The sequence below is a fragment of the Phocoena sinus genome, chromosome 13 (assembly GCF_008692025.1).
Source record: "Phocoena sinus isolate mPhoSin1 chromosome 13, mPhoSin1.pri, whole genome shotgun sequence".
Classification (NCBI taxonomy): Eukaryota; Metazoa; Chordata; class Mammalia; order Artiodactyla; family Phocoenidae; genus Phocoena; species Phocoena sinus.
The window spans coordinates 81,114,409-81,138,367 of NC_045775.1; the positions used below are offsets into that span (position 1 = coordinate 81,114,409).

Here is a 23,959-nt window from a genome sequence, read left to right on the forward strand (position 1 = left end):
GGGTTACTAGTAGATCAAGACAAAGAAGCACAAACAGGTGGTTTGTTTTCAGTTGCCAAACTAGTCACCTGGAAAGGGCTTACAGTCTAGAAAAGGTAGTGAGCGGTGTGTCAGTTACTGCCAAGAAAGACCAAGCCCTGCCACTTCCAAGTGCCAACTCTATGAGCAGAAACACACTTCAACTTTATGATCAGGAAGAAATAATAAGCCCAGTATGCAAGATTTCCCCACCAACATCTGTCCAAAGACACACTCTTTCATACCAATCTTTATGTATTTATTCACACATTTGATAAAAATGTCACAGGAGTGAAATCATTACAATGACTTAAGTAATTGTATAGACCAACCCCAAGTGCAGAGTCAAATTGCCAAAAAGCTTATGGGCAACGCCCAGCCCCTTATCACATGTGCACTCACACCACTCGCCCACGCCACCCACGTCCCAACAATCACAGGCGCTAACTTCCAACATAACCGAGGGACTCTTCCTGGTCTGTCAGGCCCTGGGGATGAGGAGAGAGACACAATCAACGAAAAGAAGCTGGGACTGCCGGATGCATCTCCCTGCTCTGCCAACGACGCAGAGAACGCAAGACTTGAAACACCGGGGCAGGCATTTTCCTTGGCACAGTACTTAGGCAACAGAAAGGTCGAGGGGCTTAAAGTTCGTCTCAGATTTAGCTCCCCTTTCAACAACGCAAAAGGGTAGCGAGTCGGGTGGGGAGCAATCTGGTCATTCAAATTCTAAGAAATAAGGGGAGGGAGGAGGATTTGAAAGCTGTTCCCGATTCTCCAGTCAGACTGATCCCATCTGGTTGTGACTTTATCTGAACAGCGTAGTTTGCTCTTATTTTAGCTTAGAAGAGGAGGAAAAGCTTCTCAGAGGGACAAGAGGGTCACATAAACCACATCCCCCTCTATATTAGCACTTGGGACAAGCTTCCATCTAGCTGTTCACACAGCTTGTCTACAGCTCTGAGAGCTCCCAGGGAGGCGCCCAATCCCCACTCCTCTGCCTTTAAGCCTTCCAGGACGGGCAAGTGCTTAGCATCCAGTCAAACCTGAAGTGTGAAAAATAACGCCTCAATCAAAATGGTGTTTTCTATACAGACTATGGAAAAATCCTATTCAACTCCCCAATTCCCACTGTTTAACACAAAGGTTAAAAAAAAAAAAACAAACAAAAAAAACAAACAACAAAAAAAAAAAAAACAGAGCTAAAGTGTAATGTGTCGAGCATCTCCACTGACCCCATCAAAAACACTGATGATACAGAGAGCCACCGTCTCCCAGTGTTCTTGGTAATCGGCCTGCGGGAGGAGGCAACGACCCAGATGAATACAGCACACGAATACAGAAGAACTGGTCAACTCAAAGGAAACTGCTCTGGGTAGAGGGAGTCAATGGGGTGTGAATGGGAGGCCAAGAGTGATATTTCTTGGTACAAACTTTATGTCCCTAAAGACAGGAGAAGGTGAGGACGAGGCACTTACACTGCCAAGCAACAGTTCACACCACTCAACACCAGGACTGCAACCAAGAGCACTCCCCACTATCCCTCACTGAAGACGCAACTGTCCAGGTGGTCCAGCTGGACCTTCAGAACCGAAGGAAACCCAGAGTGCTGCAGAACCGAGGCTGAGAATGGAATGTGGGCAGAGGAAGTAAAAGATGTTGTCCCCTCTGGCCTGAGGTGAGAGGCTTGTTCCAGATTAGCTCAGCGAAACACCAAATTTCCAAATGCTTGGCCTGAGAATATGACGATGCCCCCTCGGATGCCTCCTTCTTCTGTTTTAATAAACAGCAGTAGGGTTCTGAACAAGACCGGACACCAGGATTGAATTATCTTGCACTGGTGGTTACAGCAGACACCTTCAAATACACGTCCTGTTTGTTCTGCAACAGAGTGAGTGATAAGACACGGAGACAGGGCTAGAAGCAGCCTGTCCCTACTTATCTGAAAGTCCTTCAGGCGTACTCAATCCGGGCAGGGCCACAGCTACCCTCACTCTTCCGCTCAGAAGATGGGGCGGTGGCCTTGGCTTCACTACCCACTTCCAGAGGCTTAGACGAGATATAGTCCTTTACTTTGATCTCCATGTTCTTGGCTTTCAGAGTGGCCATGTGCAGCTTCTCCAGGAAATCTGGCATGCCTGTTGGGAGAGAGGGAAATCTGGGTAGACTGACACACAAACCAACAGTAGGCTCAAAATTAGAAGGGCCTATCTCTTTCCTGGTAAGGAGTCAATGCCTCCTTATAGAGATCACAGATGGACTGAGAGACAACCAAAACTTTTAGGGAGTGAAAACAACCCATGACCTCTGAGATCCTTTGAAAAGGGGTACTGATCAGGCCACATAAATCCCCAAAGGCTCTCTTATGTGATCAAAATATCATTTATCAGCGGCACAGCGTAAATATCTGCCAATTTTGTTCAGAGAAATGTCAAACGGAAACACCTAATCTCCTCTCCATTCTCCCCCTGAGGTGTAAGAAGCCGCCTACAGAGAACCAGAAGAAAGAAAATCACGTGAGGCTGCTTTTAAGGCAAGAGATTGGAAGGGAAAGATGCAGTCACAGCAGTGATGTGTAGCCTCTGTTAAGTAAGAAGGGTGATGTGGCCCCCTTTCTCCAGGTGACTGTCCTACAACCACATTTTCTATGCCAGATTTATGGCTTTCAACACTAAGAAGAAAAATGTTAAATGCGTTAATGTACACAGTCCATATTAAGCAAATGTTCTTCAGCTTGCCTCTGGGCATAAGTTCCTTTTTGGGTCTCCAGAATTCTTACCCCTCCAAACCGCAGCTGGAGGCTTTACTACCTTCAAGGTAGTATTCAACAATGAACTCGGAAGGGCTCCAGTGAGACAAGTACTGATCTCCTTGAAGCCACCAAGAAGCTAGAGAAAAACAAAATGTTCAGCCCAGGTCCAGGCCCTGTACACAAGCGCCCACTCACCACTGGAAACCATCCAACTAACGCAGTAGCGAGGAAACACTGTCTGGGGATTGTCGCTGTACGTCAGCAAGTAGTCAAAGCCATTCTGGAAAAGAAAAACAGCAAAGATGAAGGTACCTGAACTACCCCCAGAGCCTCCGTATCCAGTACCACAGGATAACCAAGATCTGACTCTGAGGCGGAGAGTGGCAGTTTTCGCTGTGAGCAAAAGAGAGTGAACACTGAAGACCTGAGAGGTTACCATCTCACGAGGTTGGCCCTGGCTGGTGTCTGGGAACTTGGCTCCAGACAACAGTTAAGTGCTAAGGGGGGCTCCCTGTGTCTCCTCTGCACAAACAATGCACTTCATACTGAGCACCTGCTTTCCTCCTGGGGGTCTGGGATTTTAGGACACACTAGGCAGAGGGCGTTCATGTGACCAGCCCCCAGTACAAATCTTGGGCGCTGAGTCTCTACTGGGCTTCCCTGGGTAGAAACATCGCACGCATGTTGCAGCTGGGAGAGGATGTGCTCCGTGGGCCCTCACGGGAGGGAGAGCACGGGGAGACTGCAGTGGGTTCCTCTGGACCCCGCCTGTGTCTTCCCCTCTTGATCCAGCTGTGCATCTTTCCATCACTGTAATAAATCTCAGCCATGAGTAAAACTATACGCTGAGTCCTGGGCGTCTTCTACTCCATCTGCGAATGGGGGTGTGATCCTGAGGACCCCAACACATACCCCCAATGTTTAAATATCTTAATCTTTACCAAAGTGATATGAACTCTACTACTATTACTGCTAACAGCAAACAAGTACACAGCACTTAACCACGTGTCAGGAACTGCTTCAACCCCTCACAACGATCCTATAATATAGGCACCAATATCTCCCATTTTACAGATGAGGAAACTGGCACAAAGAGGTTAAGGGACTTTGCCCAAGGTCACCCACATACTCAACGAGAGCCAACATGAACCCAGAATTCTGACCACAAGGCCCATGCACCCATTCTCTCTGGCTCAACCTCTCATTGGCACAGTGAAGGACAGGGATTTAAGAGATTCACAGGTGTCCCGATCCCAGGAGAGGTCTGAACCAATTATGCTCCACCCAAAGGGGTAAGAGATCATCCACTACTGCTTATACGGAAAAAAAAGAAGTCAGAACTGAAAACAGTGGTTACCTACAGGAAGAAGGAAGGAACTGGGTAGATGGAACAGGGATATAAGCAAATCACTCTATTTCTTATTTTACATATTTGACTTTGAAAACACAATTTTTTTATTATTCAATAAAACAAAATTATATTTAAAAAGCAGTTATCTAGGGCTTCCCTGGTGGCGCAGTGGTTGAGAGTCCGCCTGCCGATGCAGGGGACGCGGGTTCGTGCCCCGGTCCGGGAAGATCCCACATGCCGCGGAGCGGCTAGGCCCGTGAGCCATGGCCGCTGAGCCTGCGCGTCCGGAGCCTGTGCTCCGCAACGGGAGAGGCCACAGCAGTGAGAGGCCTGTGTACAGCAAAAAAAAAAAAAAAAAAAAAAAAAAAAAAAAAAAAAAAAAAAAAAAAAAAGCAGTTATCTAAAAATCAAAAGTAGACAACAAGGAACCTAACTATGAACTGAGTTGATAGGAAAAACCACGAAGAGAGGACCCATTTCAAGTGACCTTAAAACTCAACATTTTGGGGACTTCCCTGGTGGTCCAGTGGTAAAGAATCCGCCTTACAATGCAGGAGACACAGGTTTGATCCCTGGTCAGGGAACTAAGATCCCACATGCCACAGGGCAACTAAGCCCGTGCGCCACAACCAGGGAGCTAGCGCGCCTCAAACTAGAGAGCCTGCGTGCTGCAAAGTACAGAGCCCACGTGCTCTGGACCCCGCATGCCACAACTAGAGAAGAGAAAAACCCGCACGCCATAACAAAAGATCCCGCGTGCCACAACTAAGGCCCGATGTAGCCAAATATAAATAAATAAATCTTTAAAAAAAAAAAAAGCCTCAACATTTTTCACAGTGCATACATATCCTAAAGACAACAAGACATACACCCTACAGTCCTAAATTCTGAGTTAAAAGTACTTGTGTGCACTTAGGATGTATCTTTAAAACAAACAAAATTTATTACTTAGTGCTACCTTCTGAAAAGGCCTAAAAACAATGAGTAGGCCCAGAGCCGTGAGAACTCCTAGAAGCCAAGCTGTGGTATTTAAATGACATTTCCTTAGAGGGAACCAGGGCTCCCAGAAGAAATGCTCATTTCCAGGTTTACACCTAAAAATATACAAGGTGAACCGGGAACATCTTGTAACACCAGAAACCAGGCGAGTCCTGAGGTCAAGTCAAAAGGACTCCAGTCAGCAAGAAGAGGCTCCTAATGACCAAAACTGGGACCATTTGAACACCGACAGGAATAACTGGGAACGGACCTAAACCCAACCAAGTGTGCTTACATGTGTGAGCTTCTAATGGCATTTCTTAAAAAAAAAAAATTTACCTTTGAAGGACTGCTAGCTGAAAGAACCAATTCATTCTTTTAAAAACTAGTAAATGAAGGAAACAAATCAAGCGTTTTCTTACTTCCCTTTCCTCTGTGAACTATGGGAAACCAAATAGTTAATGAGGAAATTTTCCCTTAAAGTATGTCACCTAATAAATGGAAATAAATGAAGAAAGAATGGAGGATTTACACAATTAATATTTTGTTAACCTCTAATGAAACAGTGGATCTGAGCAATAATCATTAATCACTTCCAAATTCACAAAGAAAGGGACAATCAGACATTATTTCCTTCTAATAAAGTGGTCTTGCCCCCAAACCACCTGAATCTGTTCAAGCCTCCAGATCTAAGTACCCATATACAGGAAACACAGGGGACAGAGAAACACGTTAAGTGACACTATGGACACTACAGGAATATAACCAGCAAGATCCAGGACAAAGAACCTGCTTCTTCAATAAATACAATTGCAAGGGAAAAAAAGGAGGGAGGGACTTCCCTGGTGGTCCACTGGTTAAGACTTCACCTTCCAATGCAGGGGGCCTGGCTTCGATCCCTGATCGGGAAACTAGATCCCGCATGCATGCTACAAATAAGATCCCGCATGCTGCAACAAAGGTCCCACGTGCCGCAACTAAGACCCAGCGCAGCCAAAATTAATTTTAAAAAAAGGAGGAAGAACTCAAGAGATAGATACAAAGCTACAGACAGTATGAACCCATTTCAATGTCTGGATCTTATCTGAACCCTGATTCAAATAAACCAACTACAAAAAAATACATGGACGATCAGGAAAATTTGAACACTACAGATATTTGATATTAGGGAATACAATATTATGTTTTCAAAAATCTCTTTTCTTTTTGAGATAAATATTGAAATTTCTATAGAAGAATTCTTCTTTGGTTCTTCTATAGCAAAACTAGAATCTGCTTCAAAATAATCAGGGGAGTGGGAAAGGGAACAGAAAGAGTACAGATAAAACAAATTTGGCCATGAGTTTGGTCATTGTCAGAGCTGGGGATGAATACAAAGGGTTCATTCATTATACTCTCTACTTCTTTATCTTTTGTCTACATCTCAAATTTTCCATAAAAACTAGGGAGTTCCCTGTTGCCTAGGAGTTAGGATTCCGGGCTTTCGCTGTCATGGCCCGGGTTCAATCCCTGGTCAGGGAACTGAGATCCTGCAAGCCATGCGGCGAGGCCACAAAAAACAAACAAAAAACCTAACAAAACACCATACCTCGGCCCACGGATCTACTTTCCAGCTGGCAAACCCAAACTCAGCTGCCTGGTTTTCAAGTACCCTCTGCACATGGTCAAGGTAATTACCACTCCTCCCTAAACTCTGCCCTCCTTTTCAAGCAGTGAGTCAGTCTCTCAACATCCACGGCTCATTCCTATCTTTGTCTTTGGTTGAATCGTGTCTTCTACCTCCAGGGTCCTTCCTGTTTTCCTCTATCCACAGTCTACCTTTTTATAAGAACCAACGCAAGTCTTACCTTTCTCTTAAGAGCTTGCCACGATATGCTAAAAGACTTACACAGATAATTCATACTGCTCCCCCATCCCAGCTGAAAGAAGTTATTTTCTGGATGCAACACACTCTGCCTTAGCTGTTTCATGGTCAGGGTTTCTAAAGGCAGTAATGCTGGGACTCAAGTCACTTTTTTTTCAAATAGGAAATACACAGACAAGGTTCAAATTTCAAAAGCAACGTAAAGGAAAAGAGTGAGGCACAATTCTAATTCCCACCGTCCCCAGCCAGGCTCCCCTTCCTAGAAGCAGCTAGCTACCGACCGCAGCCTTCTTGTCTAGCTTCTAAAGCAAGGACTTTAAAACATTTTTTAACTGTATTTACAACACACTGTAAATACTCCTTTTTACACTGTAACCAAGTTCTCTCTCACTCTCTCTCTCACACACACACTTGTACATACTTATGTAACCAAACAAAAGTTTCATGAAATATGCTTACACTCAGTTTCCATTCCATTTATTCCTTTTCTCTTTAAGCACTAAATTAATTTTGTCTTCCACTAGTGGGTAGCAATGCGTGGTTTGAAAAATACTGCTCTAAAAAAATAAATAAAATACTTCTCTACGGCTTCCCTGGTGGCGCAGTGGTTAAGAATCTGCCTGCCAATGCAGGGGACACGGGTTTGAGGCCTGGTCAGGGAAGACCCCACATGCCGCGGAGCAACTACGCCTGTGCGCCACAACTACTGAAGCCCGTGCTCTAGAGTCCGTGCTCCACAACAAGAGAAGCCACTGCAACGAGAAGCCCGCACACCACAACGAAGAGTAGCCCCCGCTCGTCGCAACTAGAGAAAGCCCACATGCAGCAATGAAGAGCCAATGTAGCCAAATAAATAAATTAATTAAATATTTTTTTTAAAAAAAGAAAAAAAAAATACTGCTCTCAAAATGGTACCGAAGTCAACACACAGCTCCCAGTAAAACAAGAGCAAAACATCACACTGACTGAGGCGAACCACCATTTATGTCACTCTTAAAGTCCCACTATAGGTGGTATAGACAAAACAACCTGCTGGAAACAACAAAACCATGTTAAGAGAACAGTCGTACAGCTCTAAAACAAACAAAAGTGATGGGTAGAAACAAAGCATTATAAAGTAAATAAACTAAAAGCAGCAACCACTGTAATCAGTATGTATACTCACCAGAGATCTGGCCAAAAACATCAAAGTAAAACACCACACTAAGTGGAAGAAAATATTCTTCTCAAGGAAGGTCATAAAATTTTAAAGAAGGCAGGACTTCTCTGGTGGCGCAGTGGCTAAGAATCCGCCTGCCAGTGCAGGGGACACGGGTTCGAGCCCTGGTCCAGGAAGATCCCACATGCCGTGAAGCAACTAAGCCTGTGCGCCACAACTACTGAGCCTGCACTCTAGAGCCGTGAGCCACAACTACTGAAGCCCGTGCACCTAGAGCCCATGCTCCGCAACAAGAGAAGCCACCACAATGAGAAGCCCGTGCACTGCAACGAAGAGTAGCCCTTGCTCGCAGTAACTAGAGAAAGCCTGCACGCAGCAATGAAGACCCAACGCAGCATAAATAAAAAAATTTAAAAAGCAAAAATTTTTTAAAGGAGGCAGAGAGCATTAGTCTAACTCTGTCATTTTACAGACAAGGAAAGAGGAGCCCAGAAAGGTGGTTAAGTGTTCTGCCCACTGTGGGGAAATTTTGATGGAAACGGTGCTCGCTCTGGTTCCTCAATGCCGCTAATGACCGGCCGATGAGTCAGAGGCCGTGGTCTTCTGCTAACTGTCCCTCAGGTAACGGGAGCCATGGGTCATCACTACGTTGTCTCAGGAGGTCTCCCAGGTACACCACTCTACAGCAGGGGTCCCGAAGTGGGGTTCCCAGGCCAGCGGCAGCAGCCTCACCTGGGAACTTCTCAAAACATGCAGATTCTCAGGCCGCAGCCCAGCACTGTTTTAACAAGCTCCAGCGAGTGTGATGCAAGTCAAGTGCGAGAACGACTGCGCCCTCCCCAGTTCAGATCAAAGGCATTCCTTGAGAAAACTCATAAGCCGCTAACACAGCACCTCTCGGATGATGTAGAACTCACCTCATCAAATGACTTGTGGGGACGGATAACCATTTGGGATTCATATGATCTGACCCTTACAAATTCCGGAGACTCTGGCACACTAGGGTGCTCCACGGCCCTGGGAGGGAGAGAAGTGCGGGAAACTCTAAGTAATGTCTACATACAGAACAGCATGGGAGCTAAAGTCAAGAGGAAAATCTAAAAGGCAGCCTCTAATTTTTTAAATACATCAGAAAAGTCACAAAGATGAATGAGTATAAACTAAGTACTAAAAACAGTGAGTTAAGTTGGTGATTCCTGGCTCACTAGGCTTTGTGTTGAGGAAGAGAGCAGTTCTTTTTTAAATTATCAACATTAAGGAACTAAAGGATTAGTTTAATGAAAAGCTTGTATCCCTTCAATCCTCTGAGATAGTCACCAGTCCCAGCCCACTCACATTCTAGCTGGGATGCGTAGGGCCCGGGCTTGACTCATAAGGCAAACTCCCATCACACATGCATAAATGAAGGACAAGCTAAAGGAACCAGCAGCAGCCACCACACATACCGTGACACCAACACCATCACGTTGTTTTCCTCATCCACACTATACCGCCGAACATAAACATAATCCCGTGAGTACATTGGATACTAAAGAAAAGGAGGGGCAGGATTAGTGCTCTGCCTCACCCGGACATGATAAACGTAAAAGCGGAGGTGAAAATACTCACAGGAAAATGGGTTACCCAGTGAAGAACCTCAGAACCACTAACCACATCCCTCTCGATCACTTCCAGCTTGATCACCAGGGCGTCCCACTTCTTTCTATACTCTGTATCCAGCTGCGGAAACAGAACAGACCATAAAGACCCAAGAGATCCAAAACAAAGCTGCAGAAGACTTCTCCAGATGCTTGGGCCTCTGACCCAAGAATCTTCTTCTGAAACAGTGACCCGACCTAAAAGGCAGTGCCAAAGTGTCAAAGACACGGCTGTGTTTACTACAGACGAGTCTTTTAAAATCCCTTCCTGTGGGCCAATCCCATTACCTTGAAAATGAATCTTAACAAGAAAAAGACAAGTGTAAGAAAAAAATATTGTAATAGACATGTCTGGGGAAAATACAGTAGTCAGTGAGATAAATGTGTATGGGTGAAACGATTCTAAAAAGTTTTAAACAGACAGAAAGTCCAAAAGTATGAGCAGACACCTCACAGAAATACAAGTTGCATATTTTTAAAAGTACGTAGCATCACTAGTAACTACGGAATTTCAAAGTAAGACATATATCATACATATCCAAACCAACAAAAACTCAACACAGATTGACCAAATTCAGTGCTTAGGGGAAAGCATGCACTTGCGTATTAGTAGTGTGTGTTATAACCATCAAACTCGAAGTCCAGTAAAACATGGAAACTCCAGGAAGGAAAAAAAATTTTTTGGTAGAACTCTGGGTGATCCCACCTCCCCTTTCATACATTTCCCCACAAGGAGGAACAGAGTCTTTAAACACATACTCTTCATCTTTATCAAATAAACACCTTCACCGTAGATAAGTTCCAGATTGCTAAATCCTGACTGCATCTGTACTGAAGGAGAAAATGCCATAGAGGACATCGTTGGGCCAGTAGGTAAAACTGGAATACAAAGATTCTGTAAGTGCTGCATCCGTTAAATTTATACTGACTTTGATAATGGTACCATGGCTAGCTAGGAAAATATGTCTAGTTTTAGGAAACATACACTGAAGCATTTTGGAATAAAGGGTATGTAACGTACCCTTAAATTAAGAAAAAAAACCCTATAAAGCCATATAAAACATATTCAAGCACTCAAATCCATTCCTCTATTTGATCTTCCCAACAGCCCTGTAAAGGCAGACCTGGCCTCGTCCCCATTGGACAAACAAATTATAAATCAAAGGTTTACCCAGAAGTCATTTGACGTGAAATGAGGGGTAGAGAAATAGACAGATGGATTGAAGCCAATGTCTTCTGAGTCAGAGAATTACTCATGTGGACGATGGCAAGCGGACTTCTAGGCTTAGTGGCTCCAGATCTGGGCAGAAAAATGTACTCACCTGAACATTGAAGAACTGCCGAGGTGTCACATCTGTGTAGGTTCCAAAAACTAGAATGACAGAAAGAATAAGGATGTTTGCCACACTCTCGTCACTTAACTGCATTTCAGTTGTAGAGTAATGACTGACACATCTTAAAGGCAGATTCAGAAACTAGAAGTCATATTGGGGCGGCAAAGTAAGACAAAGGTAACCTATAGCAAAGTGTAGCAAAGACATGGAGACTCTTGTCATCTGGGAGAGGAAAAACACAGGGCAATTTTCCCAAGAAACCCCCAGAACGGAAGAGTTTAGAGAGCGTAGGAACACAGTGCTGTGCACCTGCCGGCATGAACACTCTTACCAGCAGCCAAGCTGGGCTCACCTCTGTACTGGTAAAGGGGGGTGCCTGTAATGGGGCGCCGCCACAGCTTGAAGTGTTTCTTATCCATCACCATTTCCCACGGTTGCTCTTTGCCTCCTGAATCTTCATCCCTTTCTGTTTGGGATTTCGGTTCTGGAGGGTGGTGGTCAACTCCAGAGCTCCGAAACGTACTTGACATTTCCTCCAACCGTTTCATCTCCATCAATGGATCTGGAGAGAAAAACAACAGGCATGGTGCAATGGTTGGAGTCTGCCCTGTGAATTGCAATGGCCACACAAAGACTTGTACAGAACGTGTGGCTTTAAAACAGTATAAAGCGTAGGGAATAAAATATGAGTTCCTGAGTCTGAATCCCAGTCCAATATTCATCAACTAGAATATTAAACAACTTAACTAATCCCTATTTCTTAATCTGTAAATGGGGATAATAGTACCTACGTCAAAGGTTGATTATAAAAATTAAATAAATTTACCTGTAAGTGCTTAACACCAGGCATATAATTAGCCCTCAAATGTTAACTATTATAATTTATGACTATGAAATGTCATTTGATACCTTTTGTCTGTTTTTTATTGGGTTGTCTTCCTATCACATTATAAGACTATTTATATATTTTCCTCCTCTCTTTTAAAGAGATAATTCACATAAGAATCATCCTTTTACTGTATACAAATCAGTGCTTTTTAGCATAGTCCCCAAGGTTGTACAGCCATCACCACTAATTCCAGAACACTGTCATCATCTCCAAAAGAAAACCTATACTCATCAGCAGTTAACTCCTCATAGCCCCTGATAACTACTAACCTACTTTCTGTCTCTGTGAGCTTGCCTATCCGGAATTTCATATAAATGGAATATTACAAAATATGGTCTCTTGGATCTGGCTTTTTTCACTTAGCGTATTTACAAGGTTCATTCACGCTGTACTTTATTCCTTTTATGACTGAATAATATTCCATTGTATGGATGTATCACATTTTATCTATCCATTCATCAGGTGATGGACATTTAGGTGGTTTCTACTTTATGGCTATTATGAATAACACTGCTATTAATATTTGCATACAACTTTTGTATAGACATAAGCTTTCAGTTTTCTTGGGTAGATTCCTAGGAGTGGACTTGCTGGGTCATGGAAACTCTGTTTAACTTTTTAAGGAAGTGCCAAATTATTTTCCAAAGCAGCTGCTCCATTTCTATGTTCACACCAACAATGTATGAGGGTTCCAACTGCATCACATCGTTGCCAACACTTGTTATTGTCCCATCTTTTCCAGCAATCCTAGTGGGTGTGAAGTGGTATCTCATTGTGTTCTTCCATTTGTATTCCCCTAATGATGACTATTGACATTGAGCATATTTTTATGTGCTTATGGGCCATTTGTGTATCTTCTTTGGAGAAAGATCTACTGAAATCTTTGTTTTAAATTGGGTTGTCTTTTTACTGTCAAATGTTAAGAGTTCTTTATACATTCTGAATACTGGTCTCTTAACAAATACACAATTTATAAATATTTTCTCTGACTCTATGGGTCATCCTTCCACTTTCTTGATAGTAAACTTTGATGCACAGAAGTTTTCAATTTTTTTTCTGGCCGCGCCGCACTGCATGTGGGATGTTAGTTCCCCGACCAGGGATCGAACCTGCATCAGAAGCACAGAGTCTTAACTACTGGGCCACCAGGGAAGTCCCCGTAAGTTTTCAATTTTGATGAAGTTAATCTATTTTTTCTTTGACTGTTCAATTTTTTGGTGTTATATCTAAGAAACCAGTGCCTAATCCAATATCAAAAGAACTTATGCCTATGCTTTCTTTTACGAGTTTTAGGTTACATTTAGGCCTTTGGTCCATTTAACTTTGTGTATGGTTTAAGGTAGGGTGTAAATTCACTATTTTGCATGTGCACCTCCAGCTGTCCCAGCACCATTTGTTGAAGACTATTCTTTCCCCATTGATTGTCTTGCCACTTTTGTTGAAACTCAAATCGACCACAAAGCTAAGAGTTTATTTCTAAACTCTAAGTTTAATTCCTACAATTTATATATCTATCCTTATGCCAGTACCATTATCATCTTAAGTCTGTAGCTTTGTAGTGAGTTCTAAAATGGGGAAAGGGTGAGTCCTTCAACTCTGTCCTCCTTTTTCAGGATTGTTTTGACTATTCTGGGTCTTTCATTTCCATGTAAGTATCCTAAGGAATCCACAGGAACTTACTGGAGCTAATAAAGGAGTTCAGCAAGCTTGCAGGATATAAGATCAATTTACAAAAATCGTATTTCTATACAGTAGCAATGAACAATCTGAAAATAAAATTGAGAAAACAATTCTATTTATCATAGCATCAAAAAGAATAAAATAATAAGGAATAAATTTACAAAAGAAGTTGGGCTTCCCTGGTGGCGCAGTAGTTGAGAGTCCGCCTGCTGGTGCAGGGGACACGGGTTCGTGCCTCGGTCCGGGAGGATCCCACGTGCCGTGGAGCGGCTGGGCCCGTGAGCCATGGCCGCTGAGCCTGCGCGTCTGGAGCCTGTGCTCCGCAGCGGGAGAGGCCACAGCAGTGAGAGGCCCGTGTAAAGCAAAAAAAAAAAGAAGTGAAAGACACACTAAAAACTACCAAAAGATCATTGAAAGAAATTTTAAAAGACATAAATGGAAAGATATATTGTGTTCATGGGTTGAAAGTCTTGATATTGTTGAGATGGCAAAACTACCCAAAGTGATCTATAAATTCAACCTAATTTCTATCAAAATCATAGACTATTTTGTGGAAACTGACCAGCTGATCCCTAGGTAAACAACAAGGGCCTACGTATAGCACCAGAAACTATACTCAATATCTTGTAATAACCTGTAATGGGAAAGAATCTGAAAAAGAACACATTACTGTATATAAAACAGGTAAACAACAAGGACCTACGGTATATAATCCTTTTATGTGTTGCTGAATTCAGTTTGTTAGTATTTTGTTCAGAACGGCATAAAGCTTAGAAACATTCAAAACAATACCATATGTCAAACTGTGTCATTATATATCATTTAGGGATGTATACATATGTATAAAGACACAGATGGTAATGAAATATAATAAATTGGGATAGTCTGGGGGACAGAGGATATTTCCATTGGAAAAGGGTCCAGAGGAGGCTTTAATTGTATTTACAACATTTTAGTTCTTAAATATAACTGTATTTGTAACATTCATGTTTTCTTTAAACCTTTTTATGTATCTGAAACATTAAAAAAAAATTTTTTTTAAACATGATTTGTTTTCCCCTTAACCTGGTAGGATGAATTGGGAGATTGAGATTGACATATATACCCTAATATGTATAAAATAGATAATTAATAAGAATCTGCTGTATAAAAAATAAATAAAATTCAAAAGAGATGTGGTATGTATATATGATGGAATATTACTTAGCCATAAAAAAGGATGAAATAATGCCATCTGCAGCAACATGGATGGACCTAGAGATTGTCATATTGAGTGAAGTAAGTCAGACACACATAAATATGATATCGCTTATATGTGGAATCTAAAAAATGGTACAAGTGAACTTATTTACAAAACAGAAATAGAGTCACAGATGTAAAAAACAAACTTATGGTTGCCAAGGGGAAAAGGGGGGGAGGGATAAATTGGGAGACTGGGAATGACATATACACACTACTATATATAAAATAGATAACTAATAAGAACCTACTGTAGAGCACAGGGAACTCTACTCAATACTCTGTAATGACTTATATGGGAAAAGAATCTAAAAGAGTGGATATATGTATATGTATAACTGATCCACTTTGCTGTGCAGCAGAAACTAACACAACATTGTAAATCAACTATACTCCAATAAAAATGTTTTTAAAAAGCAAAAAAACATGGTTTGTTTTCCCCTTAACCTTTTTTTTTTTTTTTTTTTTTGGCTGCTTTGGGTCTTTGTTGCTGTGCGTGGGCTTTCTCTAGTTGCGGTGAGTGGGGGCTACCTTTGCTGCGGTGTGTGGGCTTCTCATTGCGGTGGCTTCTCTTGTTGAGGAGCACAGGCTCTAGGTGCGGGGGCTTCAGTAGTTGTGGAGAGCAGCTCAGTAGTTGTGGCACACAGGCTTAGTTGCTCTGCAGCATTGTGGGATCCTCCCCAACCAGGACTCAAACCTGTGTCCCCTGCACTGGCAGGCGGATTCTTAACCACTGCGCCTCCAGGGAAGTCCCTCCCCTTAACCTTTAAACAGCACTTAGGAAAGCAAGATTGCTGGCTGACTATGTCACTTCTGCAATTCAAGACTGAAGACACCACCTACTGATACATTCTGTCTGAAAGGCCCTTTCATGCCTTTTTAATCTTCAAAAACCCCACAAGGGTCAAGGTTAACTCCCAGGCAGTTAACCATATACATTTACTTTTATTCCTCTACAGAAACATATCACACAATATTATAATTAATCTATCTTTATATCTGCCACCCTTACTAAACTATGAATTCCCTAAAGGCCCAGAATCAGTCTTTTTCATATTTTTATGTCCAGCTCCTAGCAAGTACCTGGTAAACATTACATACGCAACAAATGTTCACAGTATAAACTGAGTAAATAAATATGGAAGTAGGCCTTAATAATTCAAATTCTTATTAAAAGATTACATTAACACATTGCTTTAAAAGCCAAAAATTCAAAGTTATACTGGTAACCCAAGATTAAAAGTTTAGAGCAATCCAAAGCAATGGTGGGTGTAGAGATCTGTGTTCTAGTCCTGGCTCTGCCAACTAGCGGTGTGATCTTAGGCAAGTCATTTTACCTGCAAAGCCTCCCTTGTTCCACCTGTAAAGTGAGGACATTATTTCTCGAAGGTTTCTATTAGCTCTAAAATTCCAATTCTCTGAATTTTAAACTTTGGAATTCAATGAAAATATTTATATACAGGGACATTTGCTGTTTTCATTGCCTGGAATCTTTTCCTATTTGAAGAGAATCCCCAAATAGGTGAGATGCAGCCCCCATCTCAACCCCTAGCAGTTAGCACATGACTCCTAATTTAAGTGAGGTGAATCAGAGACTTCTGGTAGAGGCTTTGAATCTTGAGGAAATAATACAAGGCACAGGACCTTTTAGATTTTCTCAGTGATCTTGAGGCAGTTGAGAATCCAGCAGTGCAACTGATCTACAGGAAACAATACCAGCAACACTGCCCAAAGAAGAGCATTCCTGTACCAGTAGCAGGCCTTCGCTGTTCTCTTGGCCAACCTGTACTCTGGCCTTCTTGTCAACGCTCAATGACCTAACACCTTTTTGGCTTAAGTTAACCAATATCAGTTCTTTGTTTTCAACCAATAACCATAGCCAGTACAATTTATACTGATGTTCTGATGAAAAATGTTTAACCATTTTTTTTTTAAGCTTCAATTTGAATTACCGTTACAGAACAAGATTGACTGCTACCATTGCAAAAACCATATAGAAATAGGGAAGGAAATTTAGAGTAGGCAATAAGATCTTGCAGAGGAGAAAGTAAAGTCACAGCTTTGCTCCGAGAACAACAATGCAGGCATCATGTGGAAGCAATCACGGCACTTTTGAGGACTAGTAAAGCGCCCTTCAATAAAAATTAAGCTGGACTTTTGAATATCCTTATCACATAATGAAGAGGGGCAGGAACGTCGTACGTCTTATGAAAAACACATCAGAGGCCCATAAAATTATATAGTAATATGGTTTTAAGAAAATTAAATTATATGACTACAGGCAGTATTTTTAACGGCCTTCTAAGACTCAAGGTGGTACAGAGCTTCTGACTCACTGCTTAATCAGCCTCTCCTATAGGTTTAAAGGTCACTAGGTGGCCTTGATTAAACATGAGACTAAGTCCCTAGGGAGGACAGCATGTCTTGTGAAGGTATGACACTCATTCTTTGAACAGCACAACATGAATGCTAGAGTAAGACTGCATCATGGAAATGATCGTTACGTCTCAGGTTCGAGAATCTCAGAAGGGTCTCAACTTCTAATTGTTGACATGACAGACACCATTAGCACACATGTGCCCAATCACTATCACATACGTAGAGGAAGGAGAAACCTCTCACTGTGTCATCTCCTTAGCCTGCTGTGCCAAACCTTATTTGGAAGGGATGGGTGTCTAAACCTTGGTATCTAAGAGACTTAAGTAATAAGAAGGGAGAACAGAAGGACAAAAAAGATTATTCCCAAGATAGTAAAAGAACCAGCAGATTAGTAAGAGGATCAAAGAAAGAAAGTCAATGCTTTCCTTTCTTCAAAACTAAAATCATTTCAACATTTGAGAAAGACTGGACTGAGAGCCATGGAAATTGAGGGCATAAAACCATGAAAACAGAAATATAAGCATAATCATATTTGGCTCATCTATAGGGGGTCCTGCCCTAAGTGGAGAGCTTGATATAAGGCTCCTAAAATGACTCAAATGAAGCCATTCCTGTAATTGGTAACTTCAGTAAGAGGCTGCCTTGTTTCAATGATCCCCTCTCAAATTCCCAATTATTGTCAAAGTTAGAGACCTTTAAGTACAACTGTCATGGGACATACCTAAAAGACATCAATTAGTTCATTGCAATTCTGAGCGTAGTTCTGATTATCTAAGAAGGTGTAACAGTAAAAACATCCTTAAGTGACAGTGGCAAAAACAAAAAAAAATTCCTTTAAGCCAAAAGGACTTTTTGTCGATCATTTATCTAATTAACAGCACACCGAAAAGTTAAAAGACCAAAATGGGAAAATGGCTAATTTTCTTTATGAAACTTTACTGGCACTTATTTACTCAAATTTCTAGAGCAATGAACTGTAACTTTTTTAAAAAAGGGGAGGGAGATTTATAGAACATTTTCCCCTAGGCTTTCGTATTTCTTAACTTCCTTCTCCTTTTTGTTCCTGTAATTTTTCTTAATGTTCCAAATCAATAAAAACTTACTCCTGGGATTTCCCTGGTGGCACAGTGGTTAAGAATCTGCCTGCCAATGCAGGGGACACAGATTCAAGCCCTGGTCCGGGAAGATCCCACATGCCGCAGAGCAACTAAGCCCGTGCACCACAACTACTGAGCCTGCGCGCCACAACTACTGAGCCCATGTGCCACAACTACTGAATCCCACGTGCCTAGAGCCTGTGCTCCACAATAAAAGAAGCCACCGCAATGAGAAGGCTGCACACCGCAAGGAAGAGTAGCCCCCGCTCGCCACAACTAGAAAGCCGGCGCGCAGCAACGAAGACCCAACGCAACCAAAAATAAATAAATAATTTATTTATTTTAAAAAACTTACTACTGTATTTTTCCATAAGATTTGACCTGAGCTCACAGAATGCCAGCTAGCACCAAAAATAATGATTAAAAGTTATTTTGTCTGATCATTTAAAGCCTATCAGGTAATAACACTAAGCGTTAAAAGACCTGACTTCTACACCTGGCCTATCAGTGAGTCAGTCACTTCGTACAAGTTACTTCTTTTCTCTAATTTTCTTGCTGATTCTCGATTAATGAGTTCCTATTTGTTAAGATGTTCTTAAGCACGAGAGAATAGAAAGCAAGGGTTTTTCTTTGTCCTTCTGAACAGAAACTCTACTAACATAAGAAAAAACACACACCACTTCAAGGGACACATTCAAAGAGACATCCTCACACCCCATCACTGTTTGACCAAGACAGCAATATCTGAATTAGTCTGTACCAGGACAAGTTGGTACAGAAGCAGCACAGAAGAGCCAAAGGCTGTGATTTAGGGGCCACGGGACAATCACGCTCTTCTTCCGTTAACAATGAAAGAAATGCACATGTCCCGCGGCACACTCAACTGTGCTCCATTATGGAAGCTACCCAAAATCATCTCACTAGAACAAACAAAATCTAAGATCCTCTAAGCTAGCTATGACAACCTCAGCGTCCTTTAAAGCAAACAGAATACTTAAACACCAAGCCAAAAAACGTTAACCTATACCCAGAATATCTTATTCAATAAAACACTGGGAATTCCCTGGCGGTCCAGTGGTTAGGACTCCATGCTTTCACTGCCGAGGGCATGGGTTCGATCCCTGGTCAGAAAACTGAGATTCAGCAAGCTGCGCACGGTGACCCCCCCGCAAAATAAATTAATTAAAAATAAAATATAAACATGACAAGCTATGAGACCAGACCTATGAAGTCACTGTACAAGCAAGATACAGCTGACAGCATATTATTTGCCTCCCTATCAAAATAACATTTAAAAAAATCCTCAGAATGGACTTGATCAAATTTTAAGTATATAATTGAATTCAAGCGTGAACTGGACATGTGGTGTTAAATGAGGGCCTTTACTGGAACAACTCTGCAGAGGGTCAAAAAGGGCACCTTAAGTCTTCTTACTGGCCTTCCTCTAAGCTCCTGAAATTCCCAAATGGGTTATCGCAGCTTACCTCTTTAGGAGTTGGATTAGAACCAAGTGCTTCAACTGTCTGATTTCTTTCCGCAACAGTGAGTAATGACTACGGACTCAAGTGTTTACCACATCTATCTCCTATTGTTTTTTCCCCTCTAGCTCCTGCAAATGGGAGACCTACTAAACAGAGGCTCTAGGACATATGGTTGACAAAAATACATGGAGAAAGATGAAGAACAACATCTATCACCTAGGCCCCAACGCTATTCAACTCCCACCCCCAAAACATCTTCCCTGTCTTTGGCACCCAGGGGCCCTTCCCTGGTCTTTCTCCTCTTCCCCAAACAGATCCAACTGGGAATATTCCCGTCAAACTTCACCACTGTGGAACATGGGTATTTCATCGTCAAAAACAGAATGAAAAGTCAAACAGTTAGTTAACTGGTAATTTCTCAATTTAAAAGTTTCCTTCCCATACATTCTTTTATTTCTCACACCTGAGAACACCATTAGAACAAATGGACAAGTAGCAAAAGAACACTAACAGAAACTAGGCAAACTACCCATCATGCTTTGATATCTTTTTTGTGAATAAGGTTGTTTGTGGTTATGATTTTAAATTGCATTTGTAAAATAGTCATCTTTCCTGCTAGGAAAAGTATTACCAGCTCTTCAGATACACTTGCATTTACCCACAACGCACAATGTTACACCAATAGCTGTCTGGCATCTGGGTGCTACACTTCCATACAGGTCATAGTGGTAACTTTACGGAAAAACTTCCATTTTTAACCTAACCAGAAATGTGGAATAACAGAAGAAACAGCTAGAACAAATAGACTTGTGTGGAATTTATCTGGTGTAGGGGACTATCCTAGGTTCTTGCAATCAGTTTCAGAGTTTAGGAAGCAGAGTACGTGTGTGGAGAAAGAACACAATTTAAGAATATCTGTTAAAAAGAAAATACAGCGACAACGTAAAGCAAGACCTAAATCAAGGTTTCCCATGATACTATGTGACAACTGTAAGGGCTCAGTTTAGAACCACAGGTTAACAAATTCAGTCAATGGCACTGCACTTGTTTCACACAGAGGTTTTTGATGATGACAGCGTGATTTCAGAGCCTAATAAAACAGTACTTCCAGAGCTCTAGTGGAAGTAGCAAAAAACTGACCTAATTCTTCCAGGTTAAAATGTCTGGGCTACTGGTTTGTCCCAGGAGGGCAAAATCGCTTCCAGCCTCCTAATTCTGCCATGAGTCACAATGACAAGAGCTCTCTTGGCATTTCTCACGAAATCCCATCTGGAATGAAGTGATTTTGTAAATTGCACAAGTATATCCTCAGGTCAAGTTTAAAACCTGTCTGGAACTTGCACCTTTCTGGATATGTTAAAGATTACGTGAACGATGGCCTACTTCAATACCCATTTTCCACAATGCTACTTCTTTAGTGGCATGCGCCCCAAAGTCTCCCTCCTCCACTAACCTACACTTGCATTTATTTCTAACTCGACAAATCAAGTTAACACACAGAGGCAATGAAGAAACGTGCTTTGCTACGACAGGATCAAGCTACTTGCATCGTCACTTCCAGTGCCACCGGGTCAACGGGAGACACCGCCAAGGCAGGCCCCAGGGTTCAACGTTCCCACCTCCCCACCCCACCGCCTCCACCCCAGGGAACAGGCGCGACCTCGCCGCCGAGCCCACCTCTGCAACTCCTCCTCCTGGATCCTCTCCTCGTCCCACGCGAACACGCCGGCGAGCGCCGCCATCAAGGCAGAGGCATGGCCTGGGCGTCCGCGCAGCCGGTGCCAGAGGCGACCAAGGAGGATGCGGCGCGAGCTCTCCGAGTAGAGGCGGCCGTAGAGCTGCGCGATCTGCTGCGCCCGCCGCACGCGCAGGCCCGTCACGAAGCGGCACTGATTGGCCAGCAGGGCGAGCAGGCCCCCGCCCCGCGCCCCCGCGCCCCCGCGCGCCGCCGCGCCCACCAGCAGCCAGGCAGCCAGGCCGACCGGCGGCCTCCGGGGGAACATGCTGACCGCGCGCCCAGCCGGGCCCAGGTGCTCTCTGAACCCCGCCGCGTGCCCGGACGCGAGCGAGGCCTCGCTCAAGGGGTGAAAGGAACGAGCCCGGGAGGGCGCAAGCGACCTCCTGCCAAGCCCCCCTAGTTGGCCGGCCCCGAAGTCGTCTGACGCTCTAACAGGTTCTTCATCTCTCGGCAGCAACCGCTGAGGAAGTCTCCTTTAGGGGAGAGAGTCGGCCATGGCACCGGCCGCGGGGGGCGAGCCCGCGACCGCTGCAAGAGGTGCTCCGCGGTTCCGGCCGGACAGCCCTGTCGGGCCCCTGCCTCCTCGGCGTCCTCAGGCCGGCGCCAGGGGCCTTGGTGCAGAGCGCGCGGGAAGCGGCGAGGCTGGCGGCGAGGTCCCCAGCCTTCGGCGTCCACCACATGCGCTGCCAGCTTGCAACCTATTCCGGTCTCTGCCGCCCGGCCCTGATTGGGCGCGGCCCGGACTCCCGGTGCTGATTGGCGGTGCCAAGTGCCCGTCACCGCCCCTTCGCGCGGCGCGCCGGGACCTGTAGCTAGCAAGGTAGGTGGCGCGGCGGCCAGAGCTAGTCAAGGGCGCCTGGGAGGTTGGTCGGCGGACCCAGCCGACGCCGCCATCTTCCGGCCCCCCGACCCTGCCCTGTGAGGGGGCACGGCCAGGTGCCTGTTAGACCTCTGCGCGGTGCTCGCTCAGTTGTTCTGAGAGGCCTGCGACCGTCGTCTGGTTCATTGATTTGAGACTAGGGTGGGATGGGGTCTCGGCACTGCGTCTGCGGGACGCTGGGAGTATCCAGTTTGGGGAGTCGGAGGCGGGACAGTGTAGACGCCTTTGGTGAGTGGAGACCCTGCCGAGGCCTGGCTGACAGCACCTTCCTCGGCTTCCCCGCTGGCTTTCCCGCAAGCGCCCGGCGCGCCGAGACTACCTCCGAGGCTCGGAGCCTGAGCACTCGGCCTGTCTCTGTGACGCCTCGACACGAGAGTGGGCCGGTGTGGTCATCCTTAGAGCCCAGGACACTTTCCAGAGAGCTACGTGGGCAGGTGACCCGTCGCAGTCTGGAAATGCGGTAGCCCTTTGGTTAAAGGGACAGCAGAATGGAGTTGCTTGGGGCAGATGCCCCTGGTCGTGTAGTAGCTGTCCTTCTCTCTTTGACCCAAAGGTGGCAGCTTGAGAAGGTAAACAGGTTTCCTAAAACCTACTTTGCACCGCCCATGAACAACCTAGCTAAATGATCTTGAAGGGCATTAACTTACTATTCTGTGCCCAACCTCATTAAAATGAAATGCCTGGAGGTCCACTAGGAAGACCTTACGCGAAATTTGTTTCCTTACTTTTTTAAAACTTACATTAAGTGCCTTATTGACAGACAAACAAAATACTGTAAAAGGAAGTCTTCACGTGAGAGCCTGTGCTCATTCCACGGCAGTGCGTTTAGAAACTTTACTCTTAATGTACCTGTTTGAGCAATTTTATATGTTCTTAATAAAAGATGTTTCAAAAAAAAATGCTTTACTGGGAACTGAAATTTAGATCTCTCCAGACTGTCTGATTTTACTCTGGGATTGGTATTGATGTTTATTTTCCCTTGAAATAAGGAGAAATGTATATAACAGAAAATAGTATTTGATGCTTTTCTCAATGATGGTAGGATGGCCGGAACGGGGTGTGAGGGTGTATGGTAAGGCCACTCAAGATGGCTGTTCTCTTGCTCTCTGTACATCCCCTGCCCAACCAGTGCTTGCTTCACCTACACCCTACTGACTTGATTGACCTTCCTACTTACTTGCCCCAGGCCCCAGCTAATGATAGCTTTTCAAAAGGATGGTGAGGGGCGTGCCCCTCTGCTGGTTTCCCTGGTAACTAATGAGCCAACCTGATGTCATTTCCCTTATAACTGGAAATCTCCCCTTCCCCTTGGGAGCAAAGACTGCTACCATGTCCTGCCCATATGCACTGCACATGGTGGGGTGTCGCTCCGGGACCTTGCTTCAGACGTGTAAGTTCCCCCCATCCATTAAACCACTGATGTGTCTTGCTGACTCCAGGCTCTTTCTTGGGTCTTGAAGCTTGGCAAGCACAGGCCTTGTAG

At 43.9% G+C, this 23,959-nt stretch overlaps 1 protein-coding gene across 1 annotated transcript; it reads right to left on the reverse strand.

The window, feature by feature from the left end:
* Positions 1 to 255: 255 nt before the first annotated feature.
* STARD7 (StAR related lipid transfer domain containing 7) lies at positions 256 to 22,288 on the reverse strand. The gene is made up of 8 exons (XM_032652182.1): positions 21,534 to 22,288; positions 11,446 to 11,652; positions 11,082 to 11,131; positions 9,731 to 9,841; positions 9,568 to 9,650; positions 9,040 to 9,139; positions 2,966 to 3,050; positions 256 to 2,156 (listed from the first exon to the last, which is right to left on the reverse strand). The coding sequence occupies exons 1-8, from the start codon at positions 21,859 to 21,861 to the stop codon at positions 1,972 to 1,974; spliced, it is 1,149 nt and encodes a 382-aa protein (XP_032508073.1). The 5' UTR covers positions 21,862 to 22,288; the 3' UTR covers positions 256 to 1,971.
* Between the last annotated feature and the right edge of the window lie 1,671 nt (positions 22,289 to 23,959).

Coding starts and splice junctions, on each gene's coding strand:
- STARD7 (XM_032652182.1), bottom strand. CDS start 21,861: ATGTTCCCCCGGAGGCCGCCGGTCGGCCTGGCTGCCTGGCTGCTGGTG. Junction 11,653..21,533: donor GGAGGAGGAGTTGCAGAGGT/GGGCTCGGCGGC, acceptor TCTCTCCAGATC/CATTGATGGAGATGAAACGG. Junction 2,157..2,965: donor TAGTTGGATGGTTTCCAGTG/GTGAGTGGGCGC, acceptor CTCTCCCAACAG/GCATGCCAGATTTCCTGGAG.